The 17633-nt window shown below is 43.1% G+C and overlaps 1 protein-coding gene across 9 annotated transcripts in view; it reads right to left on the reverse strand.

Moving 5' to 3' along the window:
* SEC24A (SEC24 homolog A, COPII coat complex component) overlaps window positions 1–17633 on the reverse strand; it is a 916567-nt gene that overhangs the window by 378882 nt on the left and 520052 nt on the right. For all 9 annotated transcript variants that reach the window (XM_056516618.1, XM_056516617.1, XM_056516616.1 and 6 more), the window contains one exon: window positions 10887–11093. In XM_056516618.1, coding sequence (XP_056372593.1) covers window positions 10887–11093 — 207 coding nt within the window. The remainder of the gene's footprint in view (window positions 1–10886; window positions 11094–17633) is intronic.

Raw genomic sequence — 17633 nt, forward strand, 5'->3', positions numbered from 1 at the left:
TCCACCTTTTCCAGCAAACCTGAGCACCGGAAATCTGAACTAATTTATGCAGGAAAAGTCATCAACTGCCGAGCCGAGAAGTTCGTGACAAATCAAATTTACTGTAAGTTTGCTCATCTCTACTCAGGGCCATAAACAGTCTCATTGTCCCAATTGCCCCTTTAGTCCCGGACATTAATGGGCTACTTTCAGCTATACCCACGGACGCTGCCATCTTCAGTGTTCTAGACCTGAAGAATGCCTTCTCAATACCAGTAGGCAAGGGTACCAAACTCCTTTTTGCTTTTTCCTTTGACGGCCGCCAGTTAACTTGGGCAAGAATGCCCCAAGGATTTGCTGATTCACCTGTTGTGTTCAGCATTGTCCTCCAAACAACTTTAAAACCTTGGCACCCCCCCCCCCCCCAGGGTTCAGTGCTGTTACAACATGTGGATGACCTATTACTGTGTAGCTATACTCAGCAGGCCGCCCTAGAGGATGGTTTATCTCTCTTGCAATAGTTATTTTAATGTGGACACAAAGTGTCACTCAAGAAAATGCAATGGTGTCAACCACAGGTTGAATACCTAGGTTTTGTACTTAGCAAAGGTGAAAGAAGGATCAGTCCAGAAAGAGTCCAGTCTATAGCGGGCTTGGTCACCCCGCGCACCCAGAGGGAAATGCTCTCCTTCCTGGGAATGGTCAATTACTGTAGACAATGGATCCCTGACTGTTCCTTCTATGACAATACCCTCCGCCAGGCTACCTTGCAAGGCCAGCCTGAGCTATTACGATGGTCTCCAGAAATGTATAAGGCTTTTGATTACCTGAAATGTGTTTTGATGGTCAGCCCAGGGCTCGGTCTACCTAATTACTCTTTGTCATTTCACATACTTGCCAGACAAAATTGTAAAACCATGGTGGGTGTGCTGGCCCAAGAACACGGAGGCAAACTACGGCCTTGTGCTTTTTTTCTCAAAGGTTATGCCCATCTCTGTACAGGGAATGCCGGCATGTTTACGTATCCTAGCAGCCTCCGCTCTTGTAGTTGAACTCGCCACTCCACTCACACTAGGGCATGACACCACTCTCCATACTACCCATGACATCATCAATCTCCTCAAGGGATTACACACTCAACACATGACAGCCCAGAGATTATCTGGATATGAGGTTATATTGCTGTCTAACCCCAACCTCAAAATCAAATACTCCAATCACAGCCCCGATTTTAAACGCACTACTAGGTCTCAAAGGCCCTCACGACAATCTACCTGAACAACATAGTTGCATTGATACCCTACACTATGAGACCTCACCCCGCCCCAACTTGATGTCCACCCCAATCCCTGATGCACCTGGTGTGTTTGTGGATGGCTCATGCTCAAGACCCTCTGATTTTACCTTTTGTGCTGCCTATGCCATTGTCATGCTGCCCAATATAATATTGGAATCTAAACCAATCCAAGTCCATTCCGCCCAAGCAGCTGAGCTCATTGCCCTTACAGGACAACCTGTCACCATTTACACGGACAGCAGGTATGCACATGGAGTGGTCTTTGACCATGGGGTCATCTGGCAGAGAAGAGGGTTTGTGGCGGCAGATGGCCACAAGATCTCTCATGCTTCCTTGGTCACAGATCTCCTACAAGCCCTACTACTCCCTTCACAGGTCGCTATAATCCATTGTAGGGCCCACACCAATGGTACTGACCACATCTCAAAAGGAAACACCCTTGCAGACAAAATAGCTAAACAAACTGCAACTCAGACTCCACAACAGAAGACTACACAAACCCACATAGCATGTCTAACACCACCATCCCTGGAAATCACACAAATGATAGTTGATTTACAAAAACATGTTTCAGAACAAGAAGAAAAGGACTGGATCTACCCTGTTATGCAAAAGAATCCGAAAACCGGTTTAATTTGCAAAGAAGGGAAACCATGTATACCACAAAATAGTGCACCCCTGTTCATTGCTCAATTTCACGGAGTAGGCTACAATAGTATCTCCACCACATGTGCCCTCTTGAAACAAAACTTCTATATCACAGAAATAGCCAAGCTAATCAAAGACTACATCTCCAGATGTATTACATGCCTGAGAAATAACCCAAACAAGGCAGAACATTAACACTTAAATTACCCCACCACCCATTTCACTCATCTCCAGGTTGACTACACACATATTCCACATACCAAAGGTAAACAGGAATATGCACTAGTGATAGTGGACATGTTTTCAAGAAGGCCAGAGGTATTCCCAACCAAAAGTGAAGATGCAAAAACAACTGCACAAATTCTCACCCAACAGATCATCCCCAGGTGGGCGGTCCCCGTATAGTCAGATCAAGGCCCAGCTTTCACCTCCAAACTAATTAGGGAAACATCAAAGTTATTGAGAATAGACTGGAAGTTCCATATCCCATATCATCCACAATCCTCAGGGATAGTAGAAAGAATGAATAGAACAGTCAAGGACAAAATAAGAAAGGCCACAGGGGGCAACTTTGAGAAGTGGAAACAAGTCCTTCCCATCATACTCGCAGAAATTAGAATGACCCCCCATAAGACTTTAAAACTCTCCCCTTTTGAGATTCTCATGGGTAGGCCTTTCCCGACTCCATGGGCCCAACGACCACTTATAACAGAAGGGGACCTCGACCAGATAAGGGAACAATATGTCACAGACCTTATCCAAACCCTTGATAAAGTAGAACAAAAAGTTGTTTGTAATTCTCCTTCTCTCCCACAGGAATCAACACACCAGTTCCAGGAAGGCGACACTGTCCTGGTTAAGACTCTGTTGAAAGGAAAGAAGGAGACTTCACCTTTGGACCCCCAACCACAGTTGCTACCGTGACGAGGACGGCGGTCCTCATGGAAGACAGCCCTTCTTGGATCCACGCCTCTCGGATCAAACTCGTCCAACATCCACCAAAGGAGGTAATAACGGGGGCAGACAGCCCTGACCTTGAAAGCCTACCGAAAGATGTACCCAGCCTTGTTCTGGCAGATGGTCGAAGAAACTAATTCTCATGATGTTTGCATTAATGACTTTATTGACTTTGATTCACCCCACGATGACTATGCATAATGAATTAGAGAGACACCCAAGTCCCTCTACTTCACCGTCACTCAGCAGAGGGCTATACTGCCTACATAAAGACTTTTCATAAGAAAATGGAAAAAGTGACAACTGGTTTTAAGAGGGGATTGAAGGATGCAAGGATCCTGATAAATTAGTATTATTATTATACAGATCTTTTATTCTTGTATGACATATAATAGTTCTACTTTCTACTAACCGCAAGGCATAAGTTACACCAATCCATATAAGGGTACAGACCTTAAGTCACATACGTCATGTTATTCTGCTTCGCTTGACTGCTGATATTGTAACTATTGTACAATTTTGATGTTTCCTCACGATATATAAATGAGTATTGGTAATAGTAAAACAGAGCGATCTTAGACGATATCCTGTATGCTTGTACTCTTTCCACACCCGACAAGACGCTCTCCTGGCGCCAGTACAAGACATAAGCCAAATTGGACCTGGTACCAGGGGTACTGAGTAGACAGAACCTTTCAGGGAAATTCTACTAAAGGATAGAATTGTGGAACATCTAAAATCCCATGAATTGCAAGATGAAAAACAACATGGGTTTACTTCAGGGAGATCATGTTAAACTAATCTTACAGATTTTTTGATTGGGTGACTAAAATAAGCGATGTCTATTGCACCTCCACCATCTATTATCTAGATTTTCGTAAGGGACAGACAACAGAGGGTTGTAGTCAATAGAGTATATTCATAGTAGGGCTGCACGATATGAGAAAAATGTGCGATTATGGAGGTAAATATTGCGATTTCAATATGCGATTGTGATATAACAAATGGTGAAATCCCCCCCCCCCCCCCCCCCCCCATTCTATGTCTAATACCCTTATTTCATAAAGCATTCCCCCCCCCCACAAAAAAAAAACAAAATTCCAGTTCATTGACTGGGAGGGAGCACTGGGAATATGTAACTTCCCTTAAGGACCAGGAAGGAGGGTTCATTTTTTTCCTCCTCACTTTCTAATAGTCATAACGCTTTCAATTTTGATGTGAAGCTTGTTGATTTTTTTCACCACCAATTGTACTTTGTACTGACCTCACTCATTTGGGGGGGAAAAAATCCAATTTAGCAACTTTTGGGGGCGGGGGTCTATTCTACACAGTTTACTTTTCGGTGAAAATTTTTTCTTTATTTTGTAAGTCCATACAATTACAGCAATACCCAATTTATATAGGTTTTGTTTTAATTTACTACCTAAAAATTACATCTTTTTGGGGAGGACAAAAAAAAATTTGTATGCTTAAATTGTCCTCTTGTAACTATTATTTTTCAGTATGCGGGCTGTATAAGGTCTTACTTTTTTTGCGCTGTGATCTGTTTTTATCAGAATCATTTTTGTTTTCATGGGACATTTTGATTTACTTTTTATTCATTTTTATTTTCTGGTATATGAAGTGACCAAAAATCTGCAATCCTGGTATTTAGCATTTTCTTACGTTTTTGCCATTGACTGTGCTGTTTCAGTAATGTTATATTTTAATAGTTTAGACATTTACGCACTTGGCGAAAGCACGTTTATTTCTGTTTACATTATTTTATTTAAAAATGGGGAAAGGGAGGGGCGATTTAGGATAGGGTCACACTAATTTAGGACAGCTGAAGGCACACTAACTGTCGGGTCACTGGTGAATCTGCAGCTAAAACATGTTGCAGATTCTCAGGTGATCCAACTGTTAGTGTGCCTTAAGCTCTTCCCCCTGCTCGCAGTGGCAATCCGCTGCTCTGAGCAGTTACACAGGGCAGATCACTGTGCGAGTCCCCGTGTGCAGTGTACTCGGACATTTCGGCTGCTCCGCGATGTCTGTCAACAACAGACTGCGAGCGCGGGCGGCAAACCATAGGCCAATGTGACTGCTTGGAGTGTCGAATTGCTGCTATGAGCAGGGGGGAACTGTGGGTTTCCCAATCTGCTCCACTGAGTTACCAGCATGTGCTTTAAACATTTTAGACGCCACAATCAACTTTGATTGTGGCATCTAAAGGGTCAATGCCAACCGCCGCCCAGATTGGTGATGCCCGGAATTAGCCAGCATGAAGCGAGCTCAGCTCGCTTCATACACCTGCCACACGGCTACACCTCCTCCCAGCGCTAGGCACAGCTGGGAGGAAAGACTCTAACCGGAGGGGCTGCACAGAGGCTGAGCATACAGCCTCCTCTGGGACCGGAGCCAGGATCAGAGGCTGCAGTGTTTTACACGAAAGTTGGCTCCCGTGTTGCGCAGCCCGGCCTCTCCAGAATGAGTGGTACATAATTGCAACATGTTTCGACGGATGGAATTGCTATATTGCAAAATGCAATTATTGCGATTCGATTGCGAATTGATATATCGTGCAGCCCTAATTCAAAGCAAGGTCTTGTTACCAGTGGGGTACCTCAGGGATCTCTACTGGGACTCATTTTGTTTATTATCTCTATCAGTGATATTGCAGAAGGTCTCGATGGTAAGGTGTGTCTTTTTGCTGATGACACAAAGATTTGTAACAGGGTTGATATTCCTGGAGGGATACGCCAAATGGATTTGGTTAAACTAAAGGAACTGTTAGAACTCTGGCAACTAACTTAAATGTGGATAAGTGCAAGATAATGAATCTGGGACGTAAAAACCCTCAGGCAGAGTATAGAATATGTTATACAGTCCTAACTTCAGTATCGGAGTAAAGGGATTTATGGGTCATTATTTCAGAAGACTTAAAAGGTAGGCAGACAAAGTCATAAAGCAGCGAGAAATGCTAGCAGAATGCTTGGGTGTATAGAAAAGGGAAGTGCTCATGCTGCTTTACAGACCACTGGTGAGACCTCACTTGGAGTACTGTGAGGCCATATCTCCAGAAGCATATAGGGGGAGATTTATCAAAACCTGTGCAAAGGAAAACTTGCCCAGTTGCCCATAGCAACCAATCAGATCACTTCTTTCATTTTGCAGAGGCTTTTTAAAAAATGAAAGAAGCAATCTGATTGGTTGCTATGGGCAACTCAGCAACTTTTCCTCCGGACAGGTTTTGATAAATCTCTCCCATAGATATTTTGGAGAGAGTTCAGAGAAGAGATAATAAACTAGTGAAATCCAGTAGAAAGATAAACAACACGGCACTCTGGAAACTTCATGCAACCTGCAGCTTTATTGCTGGGAGCGGGGTACACGAGGATGCAAAACCAACATACAGCCCTACTAAACAACATACTTAACTAAGGGTTGAAGGATAAAACTATCAAGAAAGGTTAAAAGGACCTTAACATGTATAGCTTGGAAGAAAGACGCGACAGAGGGGATTTGATAGAAACTTTTAAATACATAAAGGGAGTTAATATGATAAAGGAGGAGAGCATATTTAAGAGAAGAAAAACTACCACAAGAGGACATATTTTTAAATTAGAGGGGTAAAGGTTTAAAAGTAATATCAGGAAGTATTACTTTACTGAGAGAGTAATGGATGCATGGAATAGCCTTCCTGCTGAAGTGGCAGCTGCAAATACAGTGAAGGAGTTTAAGCATGCATAGTATAGACATACGGCTATCTTTCATATTTGATAGAGCTAGGTATAAGCTATCCTTCATATAAGGTAGGGACAAGTACGATTCATAAGTATTCAAAATATTGGTCAGACTAGATGGGCCAAATGGCTCTTATCTGCAGACACATTCTATGTTTCTATGCCCCCTCAAGGACTAATAAAGTGTTTAAAAAAAAGTTTTCATGAAAGACACACAATAACCTCTTCCATGTTAAAAGTTCAAATCACTCCCTTTTCCCCCACATAAACATGTAAACATAATAAAAATAAACATTTTTGGTATCACTGCATGCTTAATAGTTGGAAGTATTAAAATATATCAGTATATATCCCTTACAGTAAATGGCGTATAACATAAAAAAAATACCAAACCACAGAACTGCATTTTTTTATAACATCATATCTCAGAAAAAAAACAACATGATAAGCAATCAAAATGTCTGATCAATACCAAAATGGTACACTGAGCCCTCATACAGACTGGTATACAGAAAATTAAAAAGTTATAGGGGTAAGAAAATGGCAATATAAAAAAAATGTTATAGTAAAACATGACTGAAATTATACAAATTTTGTATTGCTGTAATTAGGCCGAAGTATCAAAAGAATATGTAAGTTTGCCCTCAAGGTAAATGGCGTAAAATAAAGAATAAAAAAAAGAGTTTTTCAATTTCACCTCACAAATAATTTTTCTTTTGTTTCATTCGAAAAATAAAATTGGTTATTACAAAGTGCTATTGGTCCCGCAAAAAAACAACCTTCATGTGAGTTATGGCTATTATAGAGCAAGGAGGAAAATACAAAGGTATGAAAATTGGCCTGTTTCTTAAAGGGGTTAAAGTGTTCTTAGGTATGCCTATTAAGTTTTTAATCATAAATATCTTGTCTACACAAAGTAATTTCAACCCAAAAAGTATCTAAATAAGTGGATAGTCATGAATGACAAGTAGATGGTGCTCCCGTTTTTAGTTCCTTGGACAAGTTTTTTTAATTTTTTTTATTACCACACCCCTGAAGTGCTTCCTCACCCTGTGCTGAGGCTCCTATGTTGCAGAATGGAGCTTTACTCTGCAGACTAATGGCCGTCATCCACTGTGAAATCATCCACCAGTGCAACCACACCGCTCCATAAAGTGGGGAGAGCCGGAGCCCTGTTTTGGGGATCATAGAAGGGGTCCCAGCAGCAGTACCCATATAATTATAACTAGGATAGGGGACAACTTTTTAAGTGCTGAAATACCCCTTTAATGTAAAGTCACTCTGCTATATAGATTCCCTTTAAAGGGGTATTCCAGGCAAAAACTTTTTTTTATATATCAACTGGCTCCGGAAAGTTAAACAGATTTGTAAATTACTTCTATTAAAACATTTTAATCCTTCCAATAGTTATTAGCTTCTGAAATTTTCTGTCTAACTGCTCAATGATGATGTCACGTCCCGGGAGCTGTGTATGATGGGAAAATATCCCCATAGGAACTGCACAGCTCCCGGGACGTGAGTCATCAGAAAACAGTTAGACAGAAAACAGCATCTCAACTTCAGAAGCTAATAACTATTGGAAGGATTAAGATTTTTTAATAGAAGTAATTCACAAATCTGTTTAATTTTCCGGAGCCAGTTGATATATAAAAAAAAGTTTTGGCCTGGAATACCCCTTTAAGGATAAAAAAAAAAAAACCTTGTAAGTGAAGAAAGAAGAATTTTTCTCAAGTTGTACGTAATGACACTTTAAAAACCATAGTGTTTCATCAACATCAATAGCCTGCGCAATAATCAAATCACAGACCAATTCTGAAAGGTGGTAGAGATGGAAAATATGAATGTGCTTCCAACAAATCAACAGTGTCTACACAATGGCCCTCATTTACTAACAGGATCCCGACACTTTTTGTCGGGTTTTGCGCCAGAATTCTGTATGCGCCAGAATCTGGCGCACAACCCGACAAAATCAAAATCACTCAGAGTGAAAAAAAAAAAAAAAAGGGGGCGTTTTTCCCGACAAAAGGGGCGTGTTCCCGACAAAAAGAGAGAAAACACTCCGAGTGTGGAGAAAACCGACAGCTCAGAGCGGTCGGTGAATTCCTCAAAACCGAGTAAATCCTGCTACCCCCAGCATGGAACAGGGTCGGTTCCAAGTTGGGGGTAGTAGTAGAGGGGCTGAGGGATTGATCGCACCGGGTTTCACTTCTGAGACCCGATCCGATCAGATCAGATGTTATTAAGCAGGGGAGCGGGCGGCATGTTCCGATCCCCTGCAATGTACAGTAAACTTTCATTTTTAAATTTCCCAACGAGAAGCCAATCAGGGCTCCTGGCAGGGTTTTAAAATAGAAGCGCTGTGGTGGGCAAAGATGTATAGAATCGCTGGGGGGTATATATCTGGCCCCTCCAGTGTTTCTATATATCTTTCCCCCTGCTGCGCTATATCAAACTTAGTGCCCGCTGCGCTTGAATAAATGTACTGCCCCCCAGCGCTTTTATATATCGATACTGACCCCCGCTGCGTATATTTAAATATATACTGACCCCCCCCCCCCTCAGCTGCGCATATTAATATTCATATTTTCTCCCTCCCCTGGCTGCCAATGAATGAAAACTCTATTAGCGGCGGAGCGGAAGGCTACTGCCCGCTCACGCTGCTAAGAGTTTGTCATTCATAGTGGAAACAACGATTATTTACCCCGGAATGGGTTAGGGTCAATTGAACATAACACCGTTGACCCAGGGACAAAACCCTGGGTCACTAATACCCTTCTTAATCCCACCCCCTAAAACTTAACTTTTATTAAAGTAACAGTAATAATAGTAATGTGGTGATCAACTGAATTAAAATTGACCTCCTTGTGTGTATATAGCTGTATAATTTGTGAACTATGAGCTGGTTGCTTCCTAGTAGTTAGTCACAGCCAGTGATCTGCAGTATCACTGGTTAATGAGACATAAAGGAGGTTTTGATAAAAACTGGATATGCCCCCTCTACATGTTTCGTTGCAACAGCAACGTCTTCAGGAGGGAAATGGGCATTTCCCTCCTGAAGACGTTGCTGTTGCAACGAAACATGTAGAGGGGGCATATCCAGTTTTTATCAAAACTGCCTTTGTGTCTCATTAACCAGTGATACTGCAGATCACTGGCTGTGACTAACTACTAGGAAGCAACCATCTCATAGTTCACAAATTATACAGCTATATACACACAAGGAGGTCAATTTTAATTCAATTGATCACCACATTACTATTATTACTGTTACTTTAATAAAAGTTAAGTTTTAGGGGGTGGGATTAAGAAGGGTATTAGTGACCCAGGGTTTTGTCCCTGGGTCAATGGTGTCATTCATAGTGGGCTGCATATCATGCTGTGGGGGTCAGACATATGCACTGCACTGCTTTACTTGTCATTTATAGCGGTGAGCCGGAATTTTGTATATGTATGATGTGAGGGTCAGACATATATCCATATGTCTGACCCCCACAGCATGATATGCAGCCTTTCGCTCCGCCGCTAATAGAGTTTTCATTCATTGGCAGCCAGGGGAGGGAGAGCATGAATATTAATATGCACAGCTGGAGGGGGTCAGCATATATATAAATATGCGCAGCGGGGGTCAGTATATGCGCAGCTGGGGTCACTATAGATATATAATAGCGCTGGGGGGGGGCAGTACATTTATTCAAGCACAGCGGGCACTAAGTTTGATATAGCGCAGCAGGGGGAAAGAGATATAGAAACGCTGGAGGGGCCAGATATATACCCCCCCCCCCCCCAGCGATTCTATACATCTTTGCCCACCACAGCGCTTCTATATTAAAACCCCGACAGGAGCCCTGATTGGCTCCTCGTGGGGAATTTAAAAATGAAAGTTTACTGTACATTGCAGGGGATCGGAGACCTGGTGCGATCAATCCCTCAGCCCCTCTACTACTACCCCCAACATGGAACAGACCCTGTTCCATGATGGGGGTAGTAGTACAAACACTAATGTAGTCAGAATTTGCAGATACTATTTTCTGTCGGACAGAATACATTTTGTGCGACAGAAAATAACCCTGCGACAGAAAGAAAGGGAAATTGGGCGACAGATTAGTAAATAGCATCAGAAAAAAAAGGAGTAAAAGGACTTGCAAAAACACAAACCGACACTCCACTCTTAGTAAATGAGGGCCAATGTTATTAAAACCTAAAGAAAATCCTTATGGAACTTCACAGACTAAATGACTTTAAATATGCAAAAATAAATGTACTTCGTTTAACTGAGGCTTCACCTTTGCAGAGGACTTATGGTTTGGCTCCTCCCGAGTTTTCAAGGCTCCAGCACCCACTGTTGGCAGTTGTGTTTGGAAAACAGATATTCGTCCTCCAGTGGGCGATATAAGCTTGTATGCAGCCTGTAGTGCTGGCCCAAGAGCACTTTGCGTCTCTGATGACTTTGTGAACATTTGTGGAAGGTTCTTTAGCAAGTCCTGGACCAACTAAGTATAGAAAATATTAAACATAAACTCAGCATATACCTAACACATATGTTTCATTTCCTGTTTGTTTTTAAATGTGAAAACTGACCAACTGATTATAGAAGCTTCAAAATTTGTAATTCTGAGAAAGTTTCACCTGTGGGAAAAGAGAGTTTTTATTAAGTATTATAAAAAAAAAAAAAAATAGAATTTTTGCATGGGTAGAGTCACTTGTGGAAAATCCAGTTAATTGGATATGATTAGGGAAAACCTTACCCATCCATAAGGACTTTACAGCTGAAAATACATATCAGACAAAAAAAAAAGCCATGAGAGGGAAAGAACTGCATGTATATCTTAGAGACAGGATTGTGTGGAGGCACAGATCCGGAGAGGGGTATTACATTATTTCTGCTTTGCGAAGAGCACAGTGGCCTCCATAATTCTGAAATGGAGGACATTTGAAACAATCAGGACTCTTCTAGAGCTGGCTGCCCCACCAAACCAAGTATTAGTAGAACAAGGGCCTCGGAAAGAGAGATGTGCAAGAACCCAACTGTCACTCCAATGATCCTGTGTGCGGGTGGAAGAAATATTCAAAAGGACAACCATCACTACAGCTCTTCACCAAGCTGGTTTTTATTGCAGAATGACCAGAAAGAAACCTCTCCTTAGTAAAAGACACATGAAAGCCTGGAGTTTGCAAAGAACAAAACACACAATCCAATATCCTCCATAAAGTGAAGCAAGGGGTTAGCAGCTTTATGCTGCAGAGGGCGTATATAAGTGGCTTGGTCTAGGAGACTGGTCAGGGGAAAGATCTATCTTGTAGCCTTCATTGGGGGTACAGAAGAACCATGGGTATATGCTGCTACCACTACAAGGATCACACTAAGACAAAAAAAAAAAAAAAAAATTTAAATTTTAACGATATGCCTACCCACTGGCACTCAGCTAGTTAGTTAGTCCCAAAGCAATAAGGAAAGCCAAACAAATAAGGAAAGTTGTCAGAAAAACACCAGACAAAATTTTTTAAATGAACACCACAAACCACCACAAGCAACAACCTGACAAGATACCAATAGTTTACTGAAGAGACAAAAAGAACGGAGGAGCGCAATCCTAGTGTATTATCAAAAACATTAAAAGCAAAGTTTTCAACACATATGTGCTCACCAGAGTCGGTTATGCTCAGAGCATAACATCTACAACAGCGCATCAATAGTGGGTCAGCAGCCCAGGAGAACCCGATCATCCAAGGAGGTCGGCAGGCAGTAGTAAAATAGACAATTAAAAAGGAATATTTCTTCTGAGATGGGTTTTTATTATTGTTTCATTGTTATTCTTGCATTTTATTGCAATTAATGTCAAGTTTTAATACATTGGAAAAAGTAATACATTTTTTTTTTCATATGTGATACAGGATGTTCTCGGATAGCCATCTTGGAACACCCTGGAGTGAAGCCGGGTTTTTGGGTGTACTAATTACCAGGCAAAATTTCCAGCCAGTGCAATCACTGGAGCTGCTATTTATATGTGTGTGTCTTTACGCCTTTTAACATGCACGTCTTGATGAAGAGCTCAGTCCGAGCTAGAAACGCGTTGAAAGTGCTTTTTATACCAACTTTTTATGTCTTTCCTGATGGAATAAAGATAACTTTTTATTGGGAAAAGCGCCTGGCTTTGGAGAAAATTTCTTCCTTTTTAATTGTCTAAGATACCAATAGTTGGTTGGGAGCTGTGTCCCCCCCAACAAATGCTAGAATAAAAAGATTTTACTTTGTGTACAAAAAAAATCCTCTTTTCTCGTTCAGGTCATTGGGGAACACATGAACCATGGGAGGTCCCAAAGCAGTCCCTGGGGTGGGAAAGCAACAGCCAGAGATAGGCCAAAGAGCCCTTTCCCTTGCAGTGGTAGACTTGGGAGATGGCAGACTGGATCCAATATGAAATGCACTGACCTTCTGGAATAACAGAATCTGAGCATCTGAAAGATGAAGTGAGAGACAGGTAAGGGCAAATAATGTGTACAAAATCCAACTTGTGGAGAGAATGCTCCTGGGGATGGGAAGGTGCCGCACAGAGAGAAGGGACATGCAAAGCAGACACAACCTTGGAAGGAAGGATGAAACAACCTTGGAAGGAAGGACGGAACAGGACGGAGGACCACCTAATCCTGATGAAGAATGAGGAAGGGGGAGAGGCAAGAAAGAGCCGCCAGTTCCAAGACTCATCAGATCGAAGAGATCACAACGAGGAAAGCCACTTTCTAGGAGAGTAACATAATTGAGCGGTTCAAAGGGAGGACTCTGCAAGGATTCAGCATCAACTTAAGGTCCTAGGCCAGAGTGGGAGAATGATAGGAAGAAACCTCATGGGCAACATCCTGCATGAGAGAGCATTGAAACCTGCCCCATGAGAGAACTGACACACTTCTAGTCCCATCTGCAGAAATGTAAGCTCCAGCAAGGAAAACAAAATGTAGGAGAAAGGCCACGGTCCTCACACAACCGGAAGTAAGCCCAACAGGTACGGTGATATATCCTGGATGAAGAAGGCTTACGGGCGGGGAGCATGGTCTGGATGACTAGGGCTGAGAAGCTGCAGGCCTTTATAACTGTGGGGGCCACAGTCATGACGTCACTCCATGCCCCCTATATTCATGTCTATGGGAGGGGGCGTGATGGATGTGGTCGCTTGTTACGACCCATCTCATAGACATTAGGGCTGCACGATATATCGCAAAAGCAATCGAATTGCGATTTTTGCTTTGCGATATAGCGATGCGCCCACCCGGGAAAACATGCGATTATCTGCTCGGGCTGGCCACAGCAGGAAAAAAAAAAATGTAAATACCCGTATTTATCGGCGTATGAAACCAACCCCTGCCTGCGTGTTATATGCCGATAAATCTTCTGTTCACCGATTTAAAGCGGCCGCAGTAGAGGTTGTGAAGTATTTGCAGCCCGGCCGCGGCCACTTTAAATCATCATTCCCCCATTCTTGAAGCAGATGAAGGACGTCCTCTCCCGGCTCCTCTGCGCGGCATCAGTGACGTCACTTTTCATTTCCTGCAGCCGCCGCAAGTCAAAGTTTGGAGTGCAGCGACGGCAGGAAATGAAAAGTGACGTCGCTGATGCCGCACAGAGAAGCCGGCGGATGACGTCACTCATCTGTTTCACTGACCACACAGCCCGCAAGACCCGTCGCCTGACCTGGCCTGCCGAGGCGCAGCCAAGTAAGGAAATTAAAAAATATATAAAAAGCAGGGGAAAAGGGGCAAGTGATGAGGGAGAGAGGAGGTACGGAAAATAAAAAATATAAAAAGCAGGGGAAAAAGGGGAATGATGAGGGAGGGGGGAGGTAGGGAAAATAAAAAATATATATATAAAAAGCAGGGGGGGGGAAGTGATGAGAGAGGGGGGAGGTAGGGAAAATAAAAAATATATATAAATAGCAGGGGGGAGTGATGGAGGGGGAGGTAGGGAAAATAAAAAAATATATATATAAAAAGCAGGGGAAAAGGGGGGAATGATGAAGCATGGGAAGAATGGTATAGGAGGAACATGATGGGGGGGATGATGACACAGGGGGAAATTATGAGACATGGGGGGGGGAGGCGATGAGAGGGGTAAATGTGGCACTGGGACTGATAAATGGGGAGGAATGATGTGACACTGGAGGGGACGGGACCAAACTGAGGTGCAGAAGAAATCAAAGTTGGGGGGATGATGTGGCATTTAGTCCAAGTAATTTATATTACATTTATTTTTTTTACTTAAATTTCCCTGTTAAAACGGGTGTGTGTATGTTATACGCCATTGTGTGCTATACACTGATAAATACAGTACTAAAGGTCAGTGTTTCCCAACCAGGGTGCCTCCAGTTGTTGCAAAACTACAATTCTCAGCATGCCTGGACCGGCAAAGGCTGTCTGCGCATGCTGGGAGTAGTAGTTTCACAACAGTTGAAGGAACCCTGATAAAAAAACACTGAGCTAAGTAAAAGGGCGCAGGGAGAAAAATAAAAAATAAAACTTCTGCTCATCTACTCCCTGTCCCTGCAGACACTGTTCCCCCTCCGTGCGGTCCGGGGTGTCCTCTCTTCACCATTCAACTAGTAGGACACCACTGGCTGCAGTGGTGTCATGTGTTAAGCCAGTGATTGGCTGATGGGGAAAGGTCTTTTTCAGCAGAAAACACCCTAGGTTTCCCGCAGAAGATTTTAAAACCGCCCGGGAAACCGTGTATTGCTGCAGTACAAGAATGTGACAAGGGGGAGGAGAATGTGACGGGGGGGGGGGAAAGAATCTGACAGAGGTGGGGGTAAGGAGATGTGAAATGGGCGGTGGGCATAAAATGGGAGCGATTGGACATGAAATGGGGCGATTTCACAATTTTTTTTTTATATCGCATCACATATCGAAATCGCAAGTTTTAGGCCCAAAATCGCAATTGCACATTTTCCCCATATCGTGCAGCCCTAATTGACATGAATAGTGGGGGTGTGGCATCGAAAAAAGGGTCTCCCGAGGCCAGCTTTCTGAACATAAATGTTCATAATGCTGGGTTGTCTGCTCCGAGATCACACGGTGTCCCCTTTGAATAGGTTATAAAATGTCTAGTAGCAGAAGTGTATTGGAAGATAATTCAGGTTGTATAGAGGACCTTGAAAGAGGAGATCAAGACAGTCTGAAAGACACATGGGGATGTCTGCAACGAGATTGACCATGACCACATAACACACACACCTGTGCCAATCCGGCTGAAACAACTGAAACACCCTCCACTTTCCTGTGCACAATCCTGGAAAGAAGAGGAAAGGGGAAGCTGGACCACAGAATTACCAGAGTCCTCTGCAAGAAGGTCTCAGGCCATGGAGACAAACCGAGGAACTTTGCGGTTCAGCCAGGACTCCATCAGGTCCACATTTGGAGTCGCCCAGGGGTCACATAACTGAATAAAGACCTCTAGGTGAAGCAATCGGTCATCATGTGGTTCAGATAATCTGCTTCCCAGTTTTCTAATGCAGGGATGTGGGATGTGGAGATAGAGCGAACATGAAGTCCCGCCCAGGCCAGAATCTTCAACACTTCTACCAATGTGCTGTGCGTGTCACCTTGGTGGTTGAGGTACGTTTCCACCATAGCATTGTCAGTCTGGTTGCAAACAGGAAGACTGAGCAGGAGAGACTGCCAGAGACTAAGGCAGAGAAAGATAGTCTGGGACTTCAATACATTGATGAGATAGAGGGCTTTCCAGTCGCAAAGGATATCCACCAGCTGAGAAGGCCTGTGTCAATCACCAAGACCTGCTGATTAATAGTCAGGAAAAAACATCCCTATAGCCAACACAGAAGAAAGTGATGCACCCGAAGTGAGAGAATAAAACAGTGGAGAGATGAAGAGAGCAATAGGAACTGTCCAGAGCATGAGAGGTTTGCTATGTGGATTTGCTTATACTTCGGACAGTTCCTGACACAGCCAAAAGGTGTCAGCAAAGAGTAATGTGGTCAGTCTAGAAAGAACTAAACAACTTTCTCTGTAGTATACAGTAGCTGATAAGTACTGGAACGGTAAAGATTTTTAAATATAAGTAATTCACAAATCTGTTTAACTTTCTGGCACCAGTTGATTTGAAGACAGTTGTCTTCCAAAGGAGTACCCCTTTAAAAATAATCTTGTCCAGCGGTTTGTCAAACAGGCACTCACCTCGAAAAAGGAGACCAGTAGGATAGTGCAGGGAGGCATAATGAGCATGCTGCCACCCACTGTAGAGGAGCACCGGGTGAACTCCAGAAATGCAGTGGAGAGGTAGTCATCTGTGTTGGTGCTCTATAGGGCAAGGTTCCCCAAATTATCAGGAGAAGTTTTGATGTAATCCCCTGAAAAAGCTGTGTTTCCCAGTCAGAAAGCAAAAGGACGGAAGCAGAGCTGAGGCGGCATCCTTAAAAGCAGACTTGAAGTCAATATGCTTGTAAGAAGGGTTTTTAAGGGAGGCACTGTCGCCAGAGGAAGAGTAGTAGCCTGCAACAGGCAGGTCATCAGAGGTCCACCAAGTGTCCACTTCAAAAACCCTCTTTCAATTTGCTAAGGATCTGGATTCTAACTCTTACAAAAATGAAAGCATTTATCAGAAGGTTCCATGCTGCATCCAGAAGCTCACTGAACTGGAAGTGAGGCTTGAAAACCTTGGTAGGCCAACAAGAGCTGTGGAAGGAGACTTCCAGTCTACTGAAGTCTTAGCGTCCTGAAAGTGGAAGGTGTCCCTGATAGCCATGGCAATGCTTTCCACAATCTCTCTCATGCGGTGAAATCCGAGGCAAATTGGAATCAGTCTTTAAGCTAACCGGGAAACCAGGATCTTTCCATTGAGCTACCAACTGGGAGCTGGCAGTAGGAGACCAATAGCAGACTGCTGGGGACTGACTGGGAGTGGTGAGGGGAGCTAGGAGCTTATGCTGGTGATCTTGCATAATAACCATTTATAGGTTGAACTTTATGAACTCTGGTCTTTTTCAACCTTAAGAACTATGATACTATGAATAAGAAGATTCACTTTC

The sequence above is a fragment of the Hyla sarda genome, chromosome 4, assembly GCF_029499605.1.
Source record: "Hyla sarda isolate aHylSar1 chromosome 4, aHylSar1.hap1, whole genome shotgun sequence".
NCBI classification, from domain to species: domain Eukaryota; kingdom Metazoa; phylum Chordata; class Amphibia; order Anura; family Hylidae; genus Hyla; species Hyla sarda.